We start from the raw sequence: 21,229 nt of genomic DNA, 5'->3' as shown, positions 1-21,229 counted from the left end.
ATTCAGATTGAACTAGGGATGCATATGTAACTTGGTCATGATTCCTTCACATAGCATATTCAAATTGTACTAGGGATGCATATGTAACTTGCTCATGATATCCTTCACATAGTATATTCAAATTGTACTAGGGATGCATATGTAACTTGATCATGATTTCCTTCACTTAGTATATTTAAACTAGACTAGGGATGCATATGTAGCTTTGGTAAGGATTTCTTTCTCAGAGACATTATATTCAGTCGATATTAGATATAAATAGATTACTAGTTGTAGAGAATTCAGCCTCACACCTCAGACCTCTCTTATTGCAGATTGTCTCGCATTTTATACAAGAACAAGTTTGAGGAAGCTGAAGCTTTTGCCAAAATGTACCAGCTAGACATTGAGGTGAGCTCAATCAGTCTGCTAAAATACGAGGGGTTCCAGATGGATACAAGTCTCTTGCTATAAAATTATAACTAAATATAGACCTGTTCCTTTCTCTTATATTTTAGTACTTTTAATCATCTGTAATTATAAGTAATTTCTTTCTGGTTTAGTTAATTCATAACAGGGAATGTGGTTTTTGCTGTTTTTGAAAAGTTTAAAATTTAGAATTACTCAGGAAATTAGTTTCCTGAAATGTCAGTTGTGCCTGTCCATTAACATTTGCTATTTTCATTTTCTCTAAAGCTACTTTGACTCAGATAGGGTTTTTCAGTTCGTTCCACACAGCATCATAAATTTTATCCTATCTGTAACTCAGTAACCTTTCCAGTCAGGATCATTTAAAGTAACTTAAAGTACCTAATTTGTTTCACACAAAGTATTTTAAATGTATTATGTACGTTTGGCTACATATAATGACACTGAACCAAAAATGTATTATTACAGAGAGGATAAAACCGTAGAATTAAATTATAATAACTTCCTGTTTCATAAATATTAAAAGTATCACTGTATGCTATTTCAGGTTACCAGCAACAGGTCAATTGCATCGTTAATACTAAAATGCTTTTTCCACGTCTTTTTGGTGTTTTTGGGGGGGGGGAGATAGAGAGAGAAGGACGCATTTGTATTGCATTGCATTTTTCTTCTTGCATCTCATGATCAAAATATTGTTTGATATGAGAGAGAGAGAGTTCAGCTCTTTGTGGTTTTTGTTTTTGTACCTTACTGCCCCTGTGTTGCTGAAGCTTTTGTCAAAGAGAAAAAACATTAATAAATGAAACAATAAATGTAAACTATGAAAATACATACCATATTCTTTCATAGTTTAAACATTCACAATAGTTATATATAGACTCCATTAGGTTGAATCCTAAGAATGACTATTTTGCATTGCTGTCTAATTTTCTCTGCAAGTATAACCTTTCCAGTCCCAACAAATAAGATTTTGGTTAAAGTGCATGTACTCTTGTTGTACTTAGGCAGCAATTGTTTTTGATCTTTGTTCATGGTAGATGTATGTTCGATTGCTGTCAGTTCTATCAGCAATTTAAAAAATGTCACTGGCTGAGAAATTTACATGAGTAACCACCTGGCATTTCCTTGCATTATATGGTATGGTATTCATAATTCCTATTGGTAACCTCATTTCCCTATTGATACCCTTGCTAATCTGATCTGGTCTGACGAATCTTGACCTCAAACAGATGTTAGCTTGGAATGACTGAATACTGCCATAGCATATTTAATTAGTGTGTAAATATCACTACAAAGCCATGTGATTATTTTAATAATGGAAGTGGCAACAAAAACTAGAAGGCTTTGCTTACCTAGTGGTATTAACTGACAATGGAATGTAGTACTGCACTTGTACATGAGTAAGATCAGTCATCAGGTAAGTGAACACTACTGATTTATAATCGTGAAGACATCTGTCTGTCTGTATGTCTCTCTCTCTGTCTCTCTTTCTTTCTCAATGGTGCATACATTTTATTTGATCATTAGGTGCAATAAGAAAATTGTGATGGAATATGTCTTTGTCATGGTTATTTATCTTCTAACTTGTCAATTCTAAGGCACATATATTTAATCAAATTTAAACAACGTATATTACAAACAAAGTATATTACTGGTGCATGCTGTTTTAGTGCAGTTACATATGATCTATGTTAATTTTTAATACTGATGATCATGTAATTGTTTTAAATACTCATTGTGGGATCCTATAGTTTTTCAAACATGATCTCCCCAAAATGAAATATTTTTACACATTTTTTTTGGTACTCTTGGAGGATTATTTTCCATATGAAAATACAATAAAGTGATTTGGATGACAAAATTTATGTATAAGTCGATTTGGAGTATAAGATAAAGCTAAGATTTTCTGGTCAAAAAGTATTGTCTTATAAGCCAGCAAATACTGTACTTTTAGCTACATTTGATATCGTTGACCTGATAGTTGTATGAGTTACAGATAAGATCAAATTTGCAATGATGTGTGGAACAAACTAATATATTGTCGTGGTGTTGATGTGTGATAATGTCCATTTTGAACGCAGCTCCTGTAAAGGTCAGAAATGCATACATTCATTTTCATTACTCTAAAGTACAGATTACAACATAATTTCTCCAATCTATTCAAGTGATAAGCCATGTATTCATGAGGTTGGTTGATTAGCATTTGTACCAGTAAAATTTGGTCTTGTATTTTTTCCATCCTTGCTGGTAGTGGAAATGTGAGAACATTTCTTGAAAAATTTCTCTTAGGTGGACATTAAAAGTTGAATTTTGTTAAATTTAGCAGGTCTACTTGTTACTTCAGACTGAAACTTCTGTCCGACATAACAGGGTTATCTACTAATGGGTCAAGATAAGCAGGGGAGAAATTAGTATAACAAGAAAGGACTTTTGGGGACTGGACCAAAATGCTTGACATACATGGGTTCTCAAGATAGCCAAGGTCCAGATAAATGGGTTTGATTGTATTTAGGTATGTCTGGTTATCTCCCCTTTTTCAGTTGGTGAGGCAGAGGAAGATGATTCACTTAATTGACCAGCTGTCCCACTGGAATGTCCACAAGTACACAAAGGACCAGGTGAAGGAAATGACCAATCAGTTCTGGACCTGTCTGGACACAGTGGAGGTAGGCAGCAATCAGAATGACTAAAATTTGTTTCATCATGTGTTTAAAATCTAGAAATGAGATCAAAGGATGACGAGCATTTTTAATTTAATTAAAGGTCATTATATACATGGAGTCACATGGAAAACTGACTTGACCTTTTATATTAATGATACAGTCCCTTGATTGCCATCAGGTAAGATTTAATTAAAGGACTTTATTTATATGGAGAAAGCCACATGGAAAACTGATTTGACCTTTTATATTAATGATATGGTCCCTTGATTGCCATCAAGTTAAGATTTAGTTATAGGACTTAGTTTACATAGAGAGTCACATGGAAAACTGATTGACTTTTTATATTAATGGTATGGTCCCTTGATTTGCCATCCAGGTAAGTTTTAATTATAGGACTTAGTTTACATAGAGAGTCACATGGAAAACTGATTGACTTTTTATATTAATGGTATGGTCCCTTGATTGCCATCCAGGTAAGTTTTAATTATAGGACTTAGTTTACATAGAGAGAGTCACATGGAAAACTGATTGACTTTTTATATTAATGGTATGGTCCCTTGATTTGCCATCCAGGTAAGTTTTAATTATAGGACTTAGTTTACATAGAGAGAGTCACATGGAAAACTGATTGACTTTTTATATTAATGGTATGGTCCCTTGATTTGCCATCCAGGTAAGTTTTAATTATAGGACTTAGTTTACATAGAGAGTCACATGGAAAACTGATTGACTTTTTATGTTAATGGTATGGTCCCTTGATTTGCCATCCAGGTAAGTTTTAATTATAGGACTTAGTTTACATAGAGAGTCACATGGAAAACTGATTGACTTTTTATATTAATGGTATGGTCCCTTGATTGCCATCCAGGTAAGTTTTAATTATAGGACTTAGTTTACATAGAGAGTCACATGGAAAACTGATTGACTTTTTATATTAATGGTATGGTCCCTTGATTGCCATCCAGGTAAGTTTTAATTATAGGACTTAGTTTACATAGAGAGTCACACTGAATACTGATTGACTTTTTATATTAATGATTAAAATGCAATTAATGCCTTCCTGTTTGACTGACTGTGAAAGTTAATGAGGGGTGTATCACAGATTAAATGGATCAGATTAGTTGTGCATGGGTCTTGCATTGCTCTAAGTATATATGGGCTTGCATTACAAAGAGCTTGTTTTACGGGGGGTGAGGGGGCGGGATTAGAAACTTTTTTAAGAGGGATCAACAGGACTGAATAACTGTGAGATCTCCTCACTTTGAGGGACATAAAAAGTATATTGTGGAATATTTTTATGTCAGTTCTTTTATCGGATAAAATTTTCTACCCCATAGGACGACCTGTTCATTGCAGACACCTGTATGAGGGTATCTTTGCCTACATATGAAGCTACAAGGCAGTTGTTGGACTATTGCAAGAAAAGGGTATGTCAACTAAGTAATCTGAACGAAAGATTATCTTCTTTTCTACTCTTGAAGTGAAAATCAAGTACCATGTCTTCTATGAAAATCCCAAATTTGATGTTCATATAATTCCATGGATTTCAGCAAAATTTACTGTTACTGTTAATGAGCCTTTAATGAGTTTGATTCCCAGCATTTCAGGATATTTGCATGAGTTACGCCTGCTTGTTGCCCATCCTTTTGTTTGCATGAGTTATGCCCCTTGATTACCCGTCCTTTTGACATTGGTTTCCATGAGATAATTTTACCAAAGACTTTTGCATTTCAAACAAATTTGGTTTGCAACTTTATGTTGATGAAATCATGAAAGTGATTCATTCAACCATTCCACAGAATCTTTCACAGGAATTAAGGCCCAGTATTGCCATTCCCGAGCATAATTTTACTTAGATTTGTTAAATTTCAACCATATATTGAATGATTTGATGGCAACATTCCTCATCTTTTGCAGAAGTTATTTCCCAGATTGGTTTCTGTGAGATAACTTCACCAGTGTTTGCTTTGTTTAAGTTATGTAGATTAATGAAGAGCTGTTGAATAATTTTTCATTTCCACTGTTTTCATTCTGTAACACCTTTTACGGAAGTTAAGGCCCATTGATGGTCCATGCTGATTTTGTTTTCAGCTGCATAATATTACTAAGATTTCAATCAAATTTGACATGTACCTTATATTCATGCAACTTAGTAATGATGAGAACATTTCCATGCAGGTAGCAATATTGGGTTTATAAAAGAAATGTTTGTTTGGTTTACTATTAATGGTCTATACATTAATGCATTGGATGATTTCTGTTCTTTATCTTACTGTCATTTAACTTTATTTTTCTCCCTTAATCTTTCAGTATTTTATTTGATAATTATCATTTTGTCTGAATTTTTGTCTCAGATTAATAATTTACTGATTTAATGCTCAATAATATATTTATTAGTGTCTTTGATGTCTAAAATAAGTTCCTTTTAATTCAGCCTTGAATATTCACCACTGCAAAAAATTGGAGATCATCAGTCTCCAGATTTGTTGTTTTGAGTGACATGAATTTTTATCTGAAATATTTTATTGTCATTTTCAATTTTTGGTGATCACTAGTTCAGCATAGATAAGTTTTAACATGTATGACATTTGATGAAACCTTTGACTTTAGCCTTCAACTTGGTAATCAAAAGTATGTAATACAGAGGGAACAGCTGTTCTTTCACATTGTTTGAAAAGTAGTAAATTGTATGTATCAATGTTATGTTTTGATGCCATTAGTTATATCCTCTAAAATTGACTTCACAATTTATATGCCATAATGATAGGTCATTATTAGATAAGTCAGACAGGCTTTGGCCCTTGAAAATTATAGTCTAATTGCAGTTTTTGTGAATCTGGCACCTCTAACTTTCAAGAATTTTGCACAAAGTTGGATTTCTAGCATTTCACATCATTTATAGGAGTTATGGCCAGAATAACCATCTTTTCCTAACTTTAGTGTCCCTCTGTTTAAGGCCATACAGAGGAAATTGTTATGATTGTGGCATTTTGTGATGCACACATTGCTAATAGCTCTTATTATAAAGTTTGAGTGTAATTTTGTTATCTGTGGAGAATAATATTTTTTGTTGTTACCCCAGTTATGTTTATAAAGAGGCATATAGTGTTATCCATGGCATATCCATAAGAAAATTTCATTTTCGTTTTATATATTTGTTAAGGACTTAATGAACTAAAATATAATTTTTCATGAGGCTTTTTACATCCAGAATTCCTAGGCCCAAGCCAAAGTTTCCTGATTTGGAATAAAATTCTGAGTTATGTCCCCTGCTTGACTTAGCTCTTCAGTCTACTTTACTCTTAAATACTTGTGATAATAATGGAGAGAAATCAAAATCTGAAAAGATGTTAATGGAGTAGGGTAACCAAATAATGGCATTATTGTAATTGAAGCTTAGATGCATTTCATGAAAAATAGTATTTGCCTGAGTGAATGTTCCCATAGTGCAAGTTTGTGTTGATTGTTCCTATTCCACCAACATCCATTTAATTAAAAATGCAAAAGTTGTTTTAAAAAACATTACTTAAATTTAAAAAAGTAAAATCCTTCTGTATAATTTTATCATTTTTTTTTAGCTCATTAGCTTTGGGTCCCAGACAAACAAGAAAGATGCTTTGAGCCAAGAAAGACAGCAGGTGTTCCTTAGCAAGGTGAGTTTGGACAGTGTATAAGAAGTCTCTCAGTAAAATGGAACATTTTAATTTTTGAATTTATATGTTTTAAGATTATGTACATGAAATGCATTTAAGAATTGTTGCAACAGGATACTGCATGAAGAATGTGACATTTTTATATTTGGAATCTGTAAGCCAACTTGTTAGGATGCTGAATTTAATGTTATTCCTAATGTCAGGCTTATTGCTGGTTATTGTGCTATATCTAATGTCAGGCTTATTCCTGGCTTTATGTTACTCCTAATGTCAGGCTTATTCCTGGTTATTATGCTATGTCTAATGTCAGGCTTATTCCTGGTTATTATGCTATGTCTAATGTCAGGCTTGTTCCTGGCTTTATGTTATTCCTAATGTCAGGCTTATTCCTGGCTTTATGTTATTCCTAATGTCAGGCTTGTTCCTGGCTTTATGTTATTCCTAATGTAAGTCTTATTCCTTGTTATTAATGCTATTTGGAATGTCAGGCTTATTCCTGGTTATTAATACTACTCCTAATGTTAGGCTTATTCGTAGTTCTTAAATTTGTGGATCTTCTTTTGTTTGGGTTTTCTATTTTAAGAAAAAGAAATTTGTAAATATTTCATTTTGTAGATAGATTTGAATGCAAATTCAACAAAAATAAATAGTACAGGAATTAAAGTACATTTACAGTACATCTTCCCCAACAGCCTTGCCTATGCTATCATGAAATGTACACATGCATTTATTGTGAGAAATGCTACGTAAATGTATTGGATAGACCTGAATGGTTATGTAATAAAAATATGTATATACTCTACAAATACATTGTGAGTCTTTCATGCTCAAAACATATGACTTATTCAGTTACTTATTACAAACATTCACAAATAGGAAAACAAAAATGTGATTCATATATTCTCATGTAATGAAAGTAAGATTCATATAATCTCATGTAATCTCATGTAATGAAAGTAAGATTCATATAATCTCATGTAATGAAAGTAAGATTCATATAGTCTCATGTAATCTCATGTAATGTAAGTAAGATTCAAATAATCTCATATAATGAAAGTAAGATTCAAATTATCTCATGTAATGAAAGTGACTCAATTGTGCTCAATTGAAACAACATAATCCATTGAAACAAACATATGACTTGTCATTTGTACAGCCCATATGATTCACAACCATGTATGACTCATAAATACTTGTAAAAACTTGCAAATTGAAACATTTCAACCTGGTTTATGTGTCCATTGTCAAAACCACACAGTTCTGCTGAATTATTAGGTTTTCCCAAACTTGTATTGACCACACACACCCCTTCATGGATCCACCATGCACAAAAGTTTAAAAATCAGGAGTTCCATCCTTGTATGGTCTTGATGGTCACACCTGCTTCCATCCCCATATAGACATCCAGATGGCCAGACCAACAGCCTGATATACCTGCACACACATACACACAGACAGCTACAATAAAACCAAACTAGTCATAACAGGTACGGAATTAAAACCTATAGATTCATGCTATTAAATTAAACTCCTAATAGCAACTTGTAACATTCAAAAGTTCAAATCCGCGTAGTGGTAAAGGCAAAATTTCACGCTGTGACATTAAAAACTAAATATGCTTCACATATCAAATAAAATAAAAATGTAACACTTACCCCGATGGCTGTAGAACAAAAATAGAGAATGTACACTCCTTGGCAAGATCCAAAAGACCAGTGCGTCATTTAGAAAAGAAACTTGTCTTAAATCTACAGAAGAATGTGTATTAGCATGGGTGAAATACCAGTGTATTCTGTACTTTTTGTGTCTCTCGCCACAAACGATATATGACAAGATACATGCTAGTTCAGTCGTTTACCTAGAAAAACAATAAGCCACCTTAGGTAAAGTTGTACGCACATACGATGAAAATGATCAAATCGTTCTAAAGCAAAACCAAGTTATTTCTTGCCTCATTCTATGACAGAGTTCTACTTACATAGATGTTGCAAAGATAAGTCAAATGAAACTACTTCACAGACTTTACCATGATAATGAAAGAAAGTGTTGATTTGAAGTAATTATATACTGGCAAGTTTTGCTTAAGTCTTGGAGCTACAGTTTGTGTCATTTGGGTGTTTGTCAGTGTTGTAGTTGTTTAAGTTTATACATCTATAGGCTTAAACCTACAGGATAGTTAAAAATTGCATTTAATGGTAATATTTTCATTCCAAATATTTATTCTCCTGTAGAAACTAATAATTTGATTTGCCTGAATGTGTATTCATATTAGATATAGTTTCATGGTTTTCTTTTGATCCATTACAGCTTTTGGAAATCAGTCATAGACTGAACACATATGCAAAGGTCTATGGTGAAGAGAATTACAAGTGAGTTATATGATGTTCCTATTTCATAACACTAGCCTGATTAATATCATTATGTAATAGTGATTATACACACTTGTCTATCAGTTGCATTTTGACTGTGTGCAAACTAGATGTTTGCGTACTTCTATACAGAGTTAAGCAAATATCTAGACTGCACACAAAAAATGCGTAATCATTATTATTTATGTTCATTAATTGCTAACATATGCACATTAACTTCTGTACCTTAAAAGCATTAAAATATGAAATATATTTCATTAAAGTTTTGTCAGAACCTTAAATTAACTGAACAATAAATCGCTCATTAATATTATGGTCAAATGCTCGACTTAAATTTAATAATAGGCTAAGTGTCAGGGGTGTGATTAAAATCAACTTTTAAAATATTTAATCTTATTAAAACGCAACATTTAAATCAATTTATTATGCAAAACTTTAAGTAATAAGTAAAATTTAAGTAATATGTTGTTTTTGTTCTTGATTCATAGTGTTGGCAATTAAAATTAAGAGTAAGTGAACTCTGAAAAGGATAAATTGTCACAAAGCACATCAGTCCACACTATTATTGAAGAGAACACTGATCTGGTCTTTTTCACTTTTGCTTTCGCATTACTGTCCCCAGTTTTTTTAAACACATCCTGCAGAAAGTTGACATCAACTGGCTCAGGCTCAGACTGGCTTGTACACTGTTGTGCTTTAGGCTGAGAACTCAACTGCTTGGCTTTATGAGTGAGATGTCTTGTTCCAGGACCTTTTGTTTAACCAGTGCGTTACAATTTCTACTGGTTCAAAGTCATTTAAACCAGGTCCACTGGCAACAGTTCTCATCTGACAGACTAGATTTGTAAGGCTGAGAGTACTGTGAAGTGGGGTTTTAATCTGGAAAAAAGGAGTGAGGAATAGTTAGAAATGTATATGGTGTATACATACCTTATAGATGTAGATGGTGTATAGATACCCTATAGATGTAGATGGTGTATACTTACCTTGTAGCTGTAGATGGTGTATAGATACCCTATAGATGTAGATGGTGTATACTTACCTTGTAGCTGTAGATGGTGTATAGATACCCTATAGATGTAGATGGTGTATAGATACCCTATAGATGTAGATGGTGTATACTTACCTTGTAGCTGTAGATGGTGTATAGATACCCTATAGATGTAGATGGTGTATAGATACCCTATAGATGTAGATGGTGTATACATACCTTATAGATGTAGATGGTGTATAGATACCCTAAAGATGTAGATGGTGTATACTTACCTTGTAGCTGTAGATGGTGTATAGATACCCTATAGATGTAGATGGTGTATAGATACCCTATAGATGTAGATGGTGTATACTTACCTTGTAGCTGTAGATGGTGTATAGATACCCTATAGATGTAGATGGTGTATAGATACCCTATAGATGTAGATGGTGTATACTTACCTTATAGATGTAGATGGTGTATAGATACCCTATAGATGTAGATGGTGTATACTTACCTTATAGCTGTAGATGGTCTATACTTACCTTGTCTGAGAAACTCCTTTAACTTGCTTCTTAGTGCAGAAAATATTAATTGTTCAGGACTTTTGTACAGGACTTGTGCATGATCTTTTAAAAGCATGCTTGTTAGAATGAGTGGAAGTTGTAGCTGGAGTGTGGACTGGATTTGGCATCTATATCAAAGAGATCATTCTACTCTGACTCCCACCAATGTGGGCAGGCATTCTTTTTTATATACCTAAAAGTTAACTCATGTGGGCCAGATTTGCATGGAGTGGTTGTACACAAAGGTATTATGATCAGGTAAGTATTATGAAAGAGACATATTTTACTCCAAAAGTTGTTTTTTTCTTTTGTTTAGATAGGTTAAAATTCATGTAATTGTATGTATTGCAATGCATAATGAAAACTAGCTGTTCTGTGTGCCGATTTATTTTTTTGTGTTAATTTTTTTTGTCGTTCTTTAAGGATGTCCATTTTTGGAAAATCAACATTTAGTGTGCAGCTTAAAATGACAAGATCATGATATCTTTATGACATGTTACAGCAGCATGTTGTAGTGCTGTGAACTCAGGACTTAAGATCATATGATGACATGTTACAACAGCATGTTGTAGTGCTGTGAACTCAGGACTTAAGATAATATGATGACATGTTACAGCAGCATGTTGTAATGCTGTGAACTCAGGACTTAAGATCATATGATGTCATGTTACAGCAGCATGTTGTAGTGCTGTGAACTCAGGACTTAAGATCATATGATGATAACTTCTCTTATTGATTAACAAATTCCTAAATGTTATAAAGTTTTAATAACCAGAAAACCAGTTCTGTGAAAAGAAATGATAAAATCAGCATACTTTCTATAGAAAAATAAAATGTAAAAGAAAAAGTTTTCAGAAAGTCAGATACTTCAGCACTGCACAAGTGATCATCCTTATTTAGCATGTCTTCAGCTTCAGTAATGATTTTTTTTTTCTGTTTTAAAGCAGAATTCTGCTTTTCTCCCAGTCTGAGTCCATTTTGTCTAATATATGGTTCTTTTTTTCTGTTATCTCCAATTCGGTATTTAAATATTGTTCTGTGCAATTCCATTCTGTATTAACATAACCATATGAAGACAACCCTTGTGATGGCATTTTTCTATATGAGATTTAAAAGAGTATTCTGATTGGTCAACATTTTCTATATGACATATAAAAGAGCATTCTGATTGGTCAAAATTTTCTAAGCATCCAGTTAATCTTCATGTAGCAGAAACTGATGGAAATGAAAAGAAAGAAACATGTTTGCCAAACATGGCATCTCCAATTATCAATATAGACAAGGACACAAACATTTGGATAGAGGTTTGAAAAATATGTGGAAATATGAATGGCTTACACATAAAGTTGATGGTAATCCAGTTGATAAATTCATCTCGAGGACTAGCATTTTACATCTTTGTCAACTCTATCATGTAATATGTTCATTAGCAAGGAGTTGGACTCAATTTTGAAGTTAGAATATTCCAAACTGAGTCTCTTCCAGCATTTACGGTGGGACGTCATGTATGTCACTGGCGTGGAAGTGATGATATTGTTGCCAGATACACTTATCTATCAAAGCTGGTCATGTCTTCACTGAAATGTTTTCAAGGTCCACAAGTAGAGTCATCCTTGAATGTCTTGAATGATATTATTGATTCCAAATCAGAGAGGATAAACGAATAAATGTGCATTACAATATTTATAAAAATATTTCTTACATGAGAGGACAGATGCAACCCTGTGTCAGATTATGTTAACTGCATGTAGACAATACGTGGAGGAGCTTAAAAGAAAAGAAAAAACTCTTGTTGAGAATGAAATGAAACCATTGAATGCTGAACTCACAAATGATTGGTTACAAAAAGAAAATCGAAAGAAATCTTTGCCAAGGCTGTAAAAAAGCAAAACTAGCACATTAGTATCAACAGGTTGTGTCCAATAGGAGAGAGGACAAAAGAATGTATGTGAATATTTTTATATTGTTGATGTACATAAATTAAAAATGTTTACCACAAGAGGGAAAAACATTTTGGATGAAAAGAGAAAAGTTTGATGCAATATATGCTGCAAAGGTTAACAAATTATGGCTGAATTATTGTGAACACTGACCTCCACATCTAATAATTTCAGCTCTAATATTATTGCAGAGTAAGTTGAAGTGTCAAATGAACAATTGTGAAAATCTTAGAACATTGTTTAAAGAGGGTAAGTTTGTTAATTTTTTTGGAATGAAGTAACAACAACTTTGTTTTATATATAATAAGGGCCAACAGATACAGGTTTGTATACTCTCTGTCTGAAATGCATTTTTGGACATCTGATGAAGATAGCTACATCTTGAAATGCCCAGACCCCTCCTCCCCATTTCCATTTTTTGTTTTTAAAGGATCCAAAATCATGTCATTTTATGTGTTTTACTAGCTTTTCATTACATGTATCCTCTGACTCACATGCAAAATATGACTTCTCACCCCGATCTGAAGGGTGAATCAAACACCGTAGCATCTGATTGATTCTGTGAACGTAAATGGACCATTGAATAAAGTTCACCACTTGTGAACAAGAAATCCTTTAATATTGACCAATTTGCTTTAGGATTCTGTATAAAATGCTAATAACCTAAGTTTTTCTTCTTTGGACAGTGCTGAGAAGTGGGACCAGTTCATGAAGATGAAATTATTGGCTGAGGCCTTGATGCTGATGGACAGAGGTCAGATTGATGCAGGCTTCACCATCTGGGCGTGCCATCAGGTATTCATCATTTCATTGCACAGCCTAGCCCTCGGACTTGAATTTTTATATAAAGTATTTGAAAATCTTGCCAGATCTTTGTTTGAGAAGTATTTTGTGAAAAGTGATACAGAATCAAATGGGTAAATGTAGGTGTTGTCGATGATTTTTTTAATGCTGCCATACAGGAGAGAGTGCTCTCCAATCATCCATTACCAGACTTGTTTGCAATAAATTTTTAGGTTTTTTACAATTTACATTTACCAACGTTTTCTAATAGGTTGCACTTGCAATAAGGAAGAAAATCATTTAATTTAGGGTCCTAATGTCAAGGCCAGTGACTGAAAAAATAAATATGGTTTCTGCACAGTAACTTTTGATTCTGTATCATCTACAGATTTCCAAAACTTACTATGTTATTTAAAAAAAGAAGAAAAATTAGTTTCCTTGCAATAGCACTAGTTCAAATCACATATCTAAATCAGATAGGTGTATAGCTCATACTTGAGACAAGGAAGAAGTCTATTGATTTTTGGTCAAAAAGTAGAAGTTTAAGGTTATTGTGGTTAAAAGAAAAATGGGTTTGCAGAATAACCTTTGTCTGAGACTAAGTTCCCTCATCGCTTTGCAAAGCAATAAAAAAAACTTTAGATTCTGGGGTCCAGATGTTAGAGGTCAAGGTCATGGTAAGTTTAATGAGAAATTAATAGTTTCTGCAAAGTAATTTAGTTTAAGTTTGCATACCTTTACCAAAAGTAGAAGTCATTGAGGTCACAATACTTTTGTTAGAATTCCTTGAAATGTTATTTGAAATGAAAATCAGAATGGACTTAAATTTTCATGGTCTTTTATTGACTTCAGGCCCCTATTCTAAAATGCAAAAGATCGTGGCATTACATTAGTTAGTTTCAAATTGCTTTTTCTTTTAAGATGCAGGGTGTCATAACATCACCAAAAAAGAGCTTAAATCACTTTTTGGCAAGTAAACACTTGTCATTGTATTGATACTGGGCTTTTCTAAGACTTAATATTAAAAGTTTGAGTTTTCTCTCTTTGATATTCCCTTTTCAACAAAATACATTCAAAGATGTTGATAAATTGAATACGTACTTTTCCTCCGCAGGCAGAGTGGGACAAGATGCTGAGTGTGGAGGTAATACAGAGATTCCTGCAAGCACTACCAGATCACCTCCCTCCATACAAGATACAGGGACACCTTTGTTCTGCTGTAATACCAACCATTGTTAGAGTTTGTCCAGAGGCACTGGTAAAAATACCTTTTTCTTTCAGACCATTGGTAAAGCAAGCTTATTAAGTTCAAATTTTCATGAATTGTCTATTTACATTATGGGTACTTTCTTACACTTAGTGAATTGTTGCTGAGTTTTTGCGAGGCTTGCAACATTGTTGGAGTTGTACATGAAGCATATGCTATTGTGCCATTTCTCACCAAATTATGTTTTATGCTAGACTGTATATTGATTATGCTTTTCTGAGACATTAAAATAAAAACAAAGCAATAAAAAGGTGTTTTTATTATTTTTATTATCTTCTCCTTTAATCTGTTGGTTTAAATTTGAGAATATTCTTTAAAAGGTGAATAAAAGTACTTTCCTTATTTGCTCTTTCTAGGAACTATATATATATAGAGAGAGAGAGATAACACCTGTAATTTATCATATATGCCATACAGACATATCAGCAGACAGGACTGCTTTTTAACTGTCCTTAAGATGTCTAAATTAGACATTTAGAATTTCTGCTAAGAAACTTGTATCGAGAGTTAATCAAGCAATTGCATTAACTGAAACTGAAACACCAATTTTGGACCTAAACTTGTATGTAAAATGTTCATTACAGTAGGTATAAAATATGCTTCGGGTTTCTGTAAATAGTATAATGTAACCTCTACCATGCCTTAAAGTTCCCTACCTCAATGAGGTTTAGGAGTAGTAATGTAACCTCTACCTTGCTTTAAAGTTCCCTACTTCAATGAGGTTTAGGATTAGACCATTTGATTTATGGGTAAAAAGGAGGCAGCAAACAGTTTGGTTACATTCAAATAGAAAGAAAAAGTGAACTAATCCCAGTACCAACTAATATATATGAGGTTAAGAATTGTTTTGTACTGATGTACAGGTAAAAATAGGAGTAGTAGATTTGATTATAATAGCAAACTCTCTATTCCAAACTCATGTTTCAACTATAGCAATGTAGCCTTCTTTTCATTACTGTGTCCACTGACCTATCTGAGTCATATAAAGTTGACTTCTGCCTTGTTGACTGGATTTTAAGAAAATGGTATCAAATATTAAGCATGAAAACAAACAACTCCCCCAAAATACTAGTTATATAACCAGTGCAGTATGAAACACTTATAATTTTATTTGTTTTGCCTTATCACATCATGAACTGTGCAAGAACTTTCATCAGTTCTTTGTTCCTACACAATTTAGCATAATATTCCTTAAAAATATTGAACAAACAAAATAGTGACTGTAATGTTATTCCATTATCAATTAATAGATTGAAAAGACTTATCTAATGATTAAATACCTGTAATGTTATTCCATTATCAATTAATGGATTGAAAAGACTTATCTAATTATTAAATACCTGTAGTGTTATTCCATTATCCATTAATGGATTGGAAAGACTTATCTAATGATTAAGTACCTGTAATGTTATTCCATTGTTCATTAATGGATTGAAAAGACTTATCTAATGATTAAATACCTGTAGTGTTATTCCATTATCCATTAATGGATTGAAAAGACGTATGTAATGATTAAATACCTGTAGTGTTATTCCATTATCCATTAATGGATTGAAAAGACGTATGTAATGATTAAATACCTGTAGTGTTATTCCATTATCTATTAATGGATTGAAAAGACTTATCTAATGATTAAATACCTGTAATGTTATTCCATTATCCATTAATGGATTGAAAAGACATATCTAATGATTAAATACCTGTAGTGTTATTCCATTATCCATTAATGGATTGAAAAGACATATGTAATGATTAAATACCTGTAATGTTATTCCATTATCCATTAATGGATTGAAAAGACTTATCTAATGATTAAATACCTGTAGTGTTATTCCATTGTTCATTAATGGATCGAAAAGACTTATCTAATGATTAAATACCTGTAGTGTTATTCCATTATCCATTAATGGATTGAAAAGACATATGTAATGATTAAATACCTGTAATGTTATTCCATTATCTATTAATGGATTGAAAAGACTTATCTAATGATTAAATACCTGTAGTGTTATTCCATTATCCATTAATGGATTGAAAAGACTTATCTAATGATTAAATACCTGTAATGTTATTCCATTATCCATTAATGGATTGAAAAGACTTATCTAATGATTAAATACCTGTAATGTTATTCCATTATCCATTAATAGGTTGAAAAGACTTATCTAATGATTAAATACCTGTAATGTTATTCCATTATCCATTAATGGATTGAAAAGACATATGTAATGATTAAATACCTGTAGTGTTATTCCATTATCCATTAATGGATTGAAAAGACTTATCTAATGATTAAATACCTGTAATGTTATTCCATTATCCATTAATGGATTGAAAAGACTTATCTAATGATTAAATACCTGTAATGTTATTCCATTATCCATTAATGGATTGAAAAGACTTATCTAATGATTAAATACCTGTAGTGTTATTCCATTATCCATTAATGGATTGAAAAGACTTATCTAATGATTAAATACCTGTAATGTTGTTCCATTATCCATTAATGGATTGAAAAGACATATGTAATGATTAAATACCTGTAGTGTTATTCCATTATCCATTAATGGATTGAAAAGACTTATCTAATGATTAAATACCTGTAGTGTTATTCCATTGTTCATTAATGGATTGAAAAGACTTATCTAATGATTAAATACCTGTAGTGTTATTCCATTATCCATTAATGGATTGAAAAGACATATGTAATGATTAAATACCTGTAGTGTTATTCCATTATCTATTAATGGATTGAAAAGACTTATCTAATGATTAAATACCTGTAATGTTATTCCATTATCCATTAATGGATTGAAAAGACTTATCTAATGATTTAATACTTGTAGTGTTATTCCATTATCCATTAATGGATTGAAAAGACGTATGTAATGATTAAATACCTGTAGTGTTATTCCATTATCCATTAATAGGTTGAAAAGACTTATCTAATGATTAAATACCTGTAATGTTATTCCATTATCCATTAATGGATTGAAAAGACATATCTAATGATTAAATACCTGTAATGTTATTCCATTATCTATTAATGGATTGAAAAGACTTATCTAATGATTAAATACCTGTTAACATTTTCATCTCAAAGATGTGATATAGCATGTACATTTTAACTATGTTTTGTTTTTCTCTGACCATGATGCATTTGCAAATATGGATTTATGCTGACTCTTCCATGATATTATAATCCTTTAGCTGTTTGTTCATTGGCCTTTTTTTAATCTACAATAATTACAATCCACTTCTGCAACAGAAATGGGCAGTGTTTTTTATCACATGATAAAAAATACTTAATAAGATTTTAACGTAATTTTAATCCCAAACTGTTATTGTGCAGTAAACATTGATAAATTTAGCTCTCTACTATTGATGAATATGGTTGTCAGAGCCCCCCCCCACACACACACACAGAAAATGAAAGCAGGGAGGAGAGGGCTATATGAATGTAATGGTTTGTCCTCAAGTCTTTACCCTAACAACATATTTCTTGACTGTATTGTGGATTTTTTTCTTCAGTTTTCGAAAATAAAAATGGTTAGATATACTATTCAAAGTTAGACTGACAGATTGATGAGTATGGTGCCTTGAATATGATGAACATAAGTTAGACTGACAGACTGATGAGTTTGGTACCTTGAATATGATGAACATAAATTAGACTGACAGACTGATGAGTTTGGTACCTTGAATATGATGAACATAAGTTAGACTGACAGATTGATGAGTTTGGTGCCTTGAATATGATGAACATAAGTTAGACTGACAGATTGATGAGTTTGGTGCCTTGAATATGATGAACATAAGTTAGACTGACAGATTGATGAGTTTGGTACCTTGAATATGATGAACATAAGCAGATAAGGCATGTTTACAACACTTCACATGACATTTTTACCTAAAAAGTGCTTTTCTTGGGAAACAATATATAATTTGCATGGTTTATTCATCTGAGTGACAACTTGAAGCAGGTAGAAACCAGTGTTTGGTTATGAAATGCCTTGCTGTTGACTGAAAACAGGTGACCATATAATACATTGCATTTATAGAGAAAATGGGGTGGTGTACAGAAATGGCTGTTGACACCAGGTGACCACAATGTGACCATTAAGGCTGTTATGACTGTGCATTTGTGTTTATATGTTTGTAATTTGCTGAAAATGATAAAGTGGTTTTAGCATTTGTAAAGTAGTTTTATTAGTACTGCACATTTGTTGCTGGTGAAGCAAAACAAATACGAATTTTAAATTCCCAAACCTAAAAAGATTTACATTTAAAAAACTTTATTAACATGGTTATGATTTTGTTATTTGTTGTGGGGTTGGAGGCCCACCAGGTGGTTTCAGGAAAGAGTGTGAATGATAGGACTGAGGCAGGATCAACTTGAATTTGAAGAAAACTACTTAAGGAATAACAAATAATTCAGACATGTAATATGAAGACATCTTTCTTTCAGGAGTTGACCATTGATTTTGTCTTACAGAAGGCTAAAAATCTGGAGCTTTTGGAAAAGGTTTGTTTTATTCCATACTGATTTTCAGAAAATACAACTTGTGAAATTGTAAATGTTGCTCTTTAGATTTGAAAGAGAATTTGGAGCTCATGGGAACTATCTTCAAACAGTAACTGGCTTGTTCACATGATGTTTATTTTGATTTGAATATTTTACATAATTTTAAGATAATTTTTGGAAATATCATGTTTAGGAAAATAGCACTTGTATAAGAAAAATATTATGATGGATTCATAGTGATTGTGATAATTACAATATGCATTGTACATTTTTATGCCTCCCTCCACTGTTTGCATCAGGGGCATTTTGATTTAGGCTTGCCAGTACATCCAGCTTTGTTTGCAATATTGTAGAAAAACTGCTGAACATAGACAAATGAAGTTTTACTTGCACAAGCAGATTCTCTCAATAGATGTGTTGACCATCATAGAAAATTTTACATTTGTTTACACATTTCTGAACTTTTGGACTATTTTTGCTAGATGTAGACAGATGAAATTTATTAGGCATACATGTTTTTGTATGTAAATGTTGTCTTTAGACTTATTAGACCATTACAGCAATTTTTTAATTAACACTTTTAAAAACTTTATGACATTTGCTTTTTTGTCAAAAACTTTGTTGTCAGCAGTAAAGTGAAAAAGTCAAGATTAAAAAATGGAAGTTAATATGTTTGTTTGCAAAAACTGCTCCAGTGGCCTAGTGGTTAGAACATCTGTCTCGGATGCTGGAGATTGTGGGTTTGATCCCCGGCTGAGTCATACCAAAGACTTACAAAAATGGTACTAACTGCTGCCTTGTTTGGCACTCAGCATTAAGAGGTTAGTGTTAGGACTGGTCGGCCTGGTGTCAGGATAATGTGACTGGGTGGGACATCATGCTACATGTCTGCAGCATGATGCCCCAGTGCTAGACATGACTATAAACTGTCACACTGCAGACATCGTAGCGATATGACTGAAAAATTGTTAAAGCTACATTTTAAAAAATCCAGATCACACACTCACACACATTTGTTTGTATTTATAGATGACAGTTAAATTGTAATATAATTATAGAAAATTTTGAAATTGATTTTTAACATTTGGGCTTTGAGATCTAGGGTGTACATGATTTGCAAAAACTCTTCTATTTATCAAGAAATTATTAATTAATATGAATTTCATTTTTTCAGAAAAAATGGCCAGGTAATGCCTTAAGCTTCCTACAGAGTGTGTATAACTGTCTCTCTGAGGTCACAAAGATCAGCTTTAATGAGCTTACCTGCATGGCTCTTGATAATGCTAATAAGGTGAGTGAACACCAGGTAATTAATCTTTAATGAACTTACCTGTATGGCTCTTGATAATGCTAATAAGGTGAGTGAACACCAGGTAATTAGTCTTTAATGAACTTACCTGTATGGCTCTTGATAATGCTAATAAGGTGAGTGAACACCAGGTAATTAATCTTGTTTATTCAAATTTCATGATATGAAAATTATAAACTTTCTTTTTTTGTATGTTGCAACTATGCCAGTAGCATGCAAAGTAGAATTGTTATTTTTGGCACGTATTAATAGCTCACACAAGTTATTTCCATGTTGTAATTTATTTTGCTTGGATTTGTGGCAGTGATATTACTTGTGTGTATACTGTTTATTTGGAAAATTAACATTAGATGCATTCATGCCATCTTAGAAATATTACAAAGTTCTATTTGGAAAAAAGTATGTTAGTAAATGTTGATAATGTGTGCACTTCCAGAAAAGAACTGCATTGATATAACAAGCTGTAGCTTTATAAAAAGGGATAGTTATGGTTCATATTTCACACAGCAGTTTTATTTTAATGCAGATAGCACATAACTCAATTGATAAGATTGTTTATCTGCAAAGGTCTCATTATAAAATGAATCAGATACCAAGTCATAATAGAATTAGATGCATTGCTTAGGATTACATGATTGCACCAGCCCAGATAATTGTAATAATTCCATAACAAGAAGTACTTTATTACACCGATCCAGATGATTACAACAATTCCTAGACAAGGAGTACTTGACTACACATAGCCCAGAAAATTACAACAATTCCATGACAAG

The 21,229-nt window shown here is 32.5% G+C and overlaps 1 protein-coding gene across 1 annotated transcript in view; it reads left to right on the top strand.

The window, feature by feature from the left end:
* LOC149808394 (kinetochore-associated protein 1-like) overlaps positions 1-21,229 on the top strand; it is a 221,977-nt gene that overhangs the window by 55,611 nt on the left and 145,137 nt on the right. The window contains exons 14-22 of the mRNA XM_089976616.1: positions 315-390; positions 2,949-3,074; positions 4,409-4,498; positions 6,650-6,724; positions 9,032-9,093; positions 13,259-13,367; positions 14,470-14,613; positions 19,091-19,147; positions 20,322-20,438. Coding sequence (XP_089832742.1) covers positions 315-390; positions 2,949-3,074; positions 4,409-4,498; positions 6,650-6,724; positions 9,032-9,093; positions 13,259-13,367; positions 14,470-14,613; positions 19,091-19,147; positions 20,322-20,438 — 856 coding nt within the window. The remainder of the gene's footprint in view (positions 1-314; positions 391-2,948; positions 3,075-4,408; positions 4,499-6,649; positions 6,725-9,031; positions 9,094-13,258; positions 13,368-14,469; positions 14,614-19,090; positions 19,148-20,321; positions 20,439-21,229) is intronic.

This window comes from Sinohyriopsis cumingii, chromosome 1 (genome assembly GCF_028554795.1).
Source record: "Sinohyriopsis cumingii isolate HCF-2022 chromosome 1, ASM2855479v2, whole genome shotgun sequence".
Taxonomy (NCBI): domain Eukaryota; kingdom Metazoa; phylum Mollusca; class Bivalvia; order Unionida; family Unionidae; genus Sinohyriopsis; species Sinohyriopsis cumingii.
The sequence above is the reverse complement of the archived record's forward strand: the minus strand, read 5'-3'. Positions and strand labels throughout refer to the sequence as shown.